Source organism: Lutzomyia longipalpis, chromosome 4, assembly GCF_024334085.1.
Source record: "Lutzomyia longipalpis isolate SR_M1_2022 chromosome 4, ASM2433408v1".
NCBI lineage: Eukaryota > Metazoa > Arthropoda > Insecta > Diptera > Psychodidae > Lutzomyia > Lutzomyia longipalpis.
This window is the reverse complement of record NC_074710.1, coordinates 9527801-9532316: the sequence shown is the minus strand read 5'-3', so window position 1 is coordinate 9532316 and position 4516 is coordinate 9527801. Positions and strand designations below refer to the sequence as shown.

At 33.4% G+C, this 4516-nt stretch overlaps 1 protein-coding gene across 1 annotated transcript; it reads right to left on the bottom strand.

Moving 5' to 3' along the window:
- Positions 1 to 1407: 1407 nt before the first annotated feature.
- Positions 1408 to 2236, bottom strand: LOC129794498 (acyl-CoA Delta-9 desaturase-like). The gene is made up of 2 exons (XM_055835248.1): positions 1938 to 2236; positions 1408 to 1867 (listed from the first exon to the last, which is right to left on the bottom strand). Exons 1-2 carry the CDS (start codon positions 2234 to 2236, stop codon positions 1408 to 1410), a joined length of 759 nt encoding a protein of 252 aa, XP_055691223.1.
- Positions 2237 to 4516: the final 2280 nt, after the last annotated feature.

Below are 4516 nucleotides of genomic sequence, written 5' to 3'. Positions count from 1 at the left end.
TTAACGCGAATGAGAAAAAAAATGAATACTGAATGGGATGGGGGTTGAGAAAAAAGGCAAAGAGTAATTCGTCTATAAAGTTATACAAAATCGTGAATACAGCGATTGCTTGCAAGAGACTTGATTTAGTTATTTCTCTTTAATTGGGATGAAATCCACGCTCAGTTTTACTTAAATATATTTAATAACAATTTGATGAAAAATCATAAAATATTTAAGGAAAAACGCTCTTTCTTAAAAAATAAAATTAGCAATAACATTTCTTATTCAATGTGTTACTAAAAACTCTTCATTAATTTAAAAAAAAACATTTTATTTAAATTTTAGTAGATTTATAGGCGATTAAAATAATTTTAAACCCTAATAAAATATAAAATACTACACACACAACGGGTTGTAAGTTAACATCTTTAAAAGATTTTATAAAAAAGTTTTACAATCCACTAAAATATGTATTAGGAATAGGAATAACAAAAACTTTAGTGGCACACTGAACTTTCTAGAAAAAAAAATAGAATAATTTAAAAAATGACTTGACATGAGTCCAATTCAGCGTCAAAAACAACCCTATGAAATTTCAGGAATTTTTTCTGAAATTTTATTAATTTCGGTGATTTCTTGGTTGCTAATTAGGACCCATTATTTCAGATTTTCTCAAACAACAGACAAAAAAGATAAATTTACTAATAAGACTAATAATAAGTTCGGTTTGAGTTTCTTAAGTCAGACCTAAGTTTTCAAGGTAGGTCTAAGTTTTTTAAGCTGGAGTTAAGCTTCTTAGGCCTGACTTTAAGTCGGGCTTTATAGTAGTTTTGAGATAGCCTCAACTGATCTAATTCTAAACTAAGCCTAAGTTATTTAGGCTAAAATTACGTTCATTAAACCAAGCATAAGATCCAAGTTATTGGGCATTTCAGTTAGGCTAGGCTGCACTAGTTCTAAGCTAGACCTAAGTTTTTTTTAAAGTTAATCTGTTGTTTTTTATGCTGCGCTTAAGATCAAGTTTTTAAAGTTAAAATTAGGTCAATCTGAATTGGGGCTGAATGCTTTTTGGAATATTTTAATTTATTTTGTAATGTTGTAATTTATTATTATCGATGTACAAATACGGCCAGACGTATATTTTGATCGTTAAATTCAGCCTGATCTAGAACTAAAATCATAAAATCTCACCTAAAGAAATTTAGTCCGCATCTGAAAAAAACTAAAGCTTACTCTTAAACCTTAAGCCCAACTTAGGGAACCGGACTTAGTCAAACTTAGCACTAAATGGCAAGGACTAGATTCACCCTAGTTCTTTCTTTTAAACGCAAGAAAAAGCATTATTTTTTTTTTTGGAATTGAGTGAGGGATACGTTATTTTATTTAATAAATATTTTGAAAAAAATATACATAAATAGACTTAAATTAAATTAATTTCTTACTAGCTTGTTTCCCGTACTTCTCATGGGAGTTGTCACCGGTTTTCTTAATTCGCTTCTCTAAGGATTGCACGCTGACTGTCTTCAGGTCATACACCCATCCCATTTTGGCACAAAAATCAATCGCATTTGCGGCTAAGTTGAATGATGTACCCAATTCTGAGGCTCTGTAGTCCCATGGAAATGCATGATGGAAGTTGTGCCACCCCTCTCCGGCGATAAAGATGCTAACAAACTTATTCTGTCGCGGAAGAATTGTCTTATCGTAGGGCCTCTGACCGTAGGTATGGGCCAGACTATTAATGAAGCATGTAAATGTGAGTGAAAGGCACGTTCTTGCGCTGTAGCAGACCAAAAAAGATTTCACTGGGTCCTCATTCCAGAGAATAATTGGAATAATGCACGGAATAAGGACGCAAACCACGGCGTATACTTGGAAGTAGTATCTATTATAGAAGAAAAATCCTTTTATGCTTATCTTGGATTTTAAAGAAAAGAAAATTCTCAGTGCCTCACTTATTCTGAAACATTATCCAAGAATCAGCTTCTAGGTCCGACATATCAATACCCTTGCTGTACTGCAGGACTTTAGGGTGCCTTTCGGATATTAACCACCCAACATGGGAAAAGAAAAAGCCCCTCCGTGCGTTATGTGGATCAGCATCGGTGTCTGAATATTTGTGATGTTGACGATGATCCTTTACCCATTGCCACAGTGAATTTTGACCACACATTGTAAATAGGACAATAAGGACTCGTCGTATTATGATGTTTGCCTTAAACGTACGATGGGTGAAGTATCTATGGGCTCCCATTGTTATTCCAAGTTCCGTAAGGATAAGAAGCACGAATGCTATAAGAAATATTTTTCACGAAATTTTTCACATAAATATTCATTTTTTTCCCAAAATTTTCATCTCTTCTACTCACAGTGAATTATTGTAAGAGGATGAACTTGGAGCCTAAGAACAAGGATAATTCCCACAAGGCCCAATAAGTGAAAAACTATACCAACAAGTGCATAATTCCACACAACTTTATGTTTGTAATTAAAATCAGTACTGATTTCTGCACCTAATGAGAAACTCTTATCAGAAATCTCCTCTGATGAATATTTCTCAGAAATTTCACTTCGATTTTCAATCATTTTTAAAATCACCTGTCCATTCAACAAACTAAGAAAGAACTGAGTAACGTTCCTCAATTTCTGCTTTAAATATATAAGAGAAAGCCTTCACAGATAAATTAATATTAAAAAAAAGGATGTATATAAAAACACTTTATATGCCATAATTCTACAAATCGACTTATAAAAACATCCTAATTAAATTGAAAACATTAAAAAAATTAAAATATGTGGTTTTTTCTAGTTAAATGGTAATTTAATATTCTCAAAAGAAAAACTTCACCTAATTCTTACTAATAAGACGTAGATAAAATAAAAAAATGTACTGGTAAGCTGACCAAGCTTACGAGAGCTGTGTTTCTTTCAGTGTACCAATTTTGTGAGAGCAAACTAGAGCGTAAATTAATTTAAATACGCGCAAAGTCGGGAAAAGTTGAAAAGTCATCCCCCAAGAAATCTTTAAAACGCCATATCTCGGGAACGGCTCCATAGATTTTCGAGTTTGAGCTATCGTTGGAAAGGTCTTAACCTCAACTATAATATATTAAAATATGAAGTAAATCGATAATGGCATTTTCGAAATATTCGAGTTCGAAATTTTCGAAAATTTTGATTTTGACTTTAGCGCCTCTCGCGGTCATTTTTCGAAGTTGCAATGTTCTAGACATTTGTAGGGCTTCACGAAACCTTTCATTTGCACTTGAGTTGATCAAAATCGGACTTGTAGAACCCGAGATATGACATGCCAACTTTGGAAGGCTATATCTCGAGAACGGAGACATAGATTTTCTTCATTTTTGGCATGGAGCTAGATAATATGGTCAGCTATAACATATCAAAAAATGAAGCAAATCGATAATGGCGTTTTCGAGATATTAATCGAAAACTCATCGAAAATTTTGTTTTTGATTTTTGGCCCCCTAGCGGTCACTTTTAAAACTTCGGATGTTCTAGAGAGTTGTAGGGTTTGTTGAGATCTTTCATTTGAGCCTGGGTTGATCAAAATCGGTCAAGCCGTTTTCGAGTTATGGTCGATTTTCGATGAAAAATTGTGGCGGCCATATTGACTAAACGGCTTGACCGATTTTCGAAAATGAGGTATCGTTGGAAAGGTCTTGATGGCCCCTACAACATATCAAAATTTCAGATTTTTAGCTATTACAGGGGCTGAGATATAGCCAAAACAAAATTTTGAGGTTATTCAAAATGGCGGACGCGGGGGTGGGGGGTAAAATTTGACATCATAATCTGACGTCTTCCAGTCGACTTTTAAACTTTGCCGTTTACCGCAAGTCTCTATCTATTACCGTTCTCTTGCAATTTAAGTTTACAATCCGGACGGCCGGACGGACGGCCGGCCGGACAAAAAAATTTTTTGGCGCATACGTTTTTTGGAATGTGGGGACCCTAATTCGTGCTCATCCCAAGTTTGAGCCCGATCTGACAACTTTCGATTTTGCTCGGTACACAAAAGCTGTGTCTGAAAGAAACACAGCTAAAATCATAAATAACTTCACAAAGGAAGAGCCTTGGTATCAGCTGGCAAATTCAGCTGGAGTACCATTGACAAATTTGTTTCTATCAGAATAAAATATACAGAAGAAATGAAACAGATAAATTATCTTCTGTTTAAAGACTAAAAAAAATTAAGTATTCATAAATTAAATTTTATGAATATTTCTTTGTTTCAAGAAAAATCATTTTACTGATAAAACAAAAGAAAATAAAACATTTCTTTTGACACCTGAAACACATTTGATAGTTTCAGTTTGTAAAATTTAAAATATTGAACGCAATTTTACGTGAAAACCTTAAGAAAACTCCCTAGAAACTGCGACATAAGGAGGATAAATGATAAAAAATTAAATTACCCTATGAAATTTTATTAAAAATAGAAAATTCTAAAGTTCTTATTGAAGACCAAAGTAGCTCCTAAAAATTTATAACCTTCTTAAAAATTACTTCAATG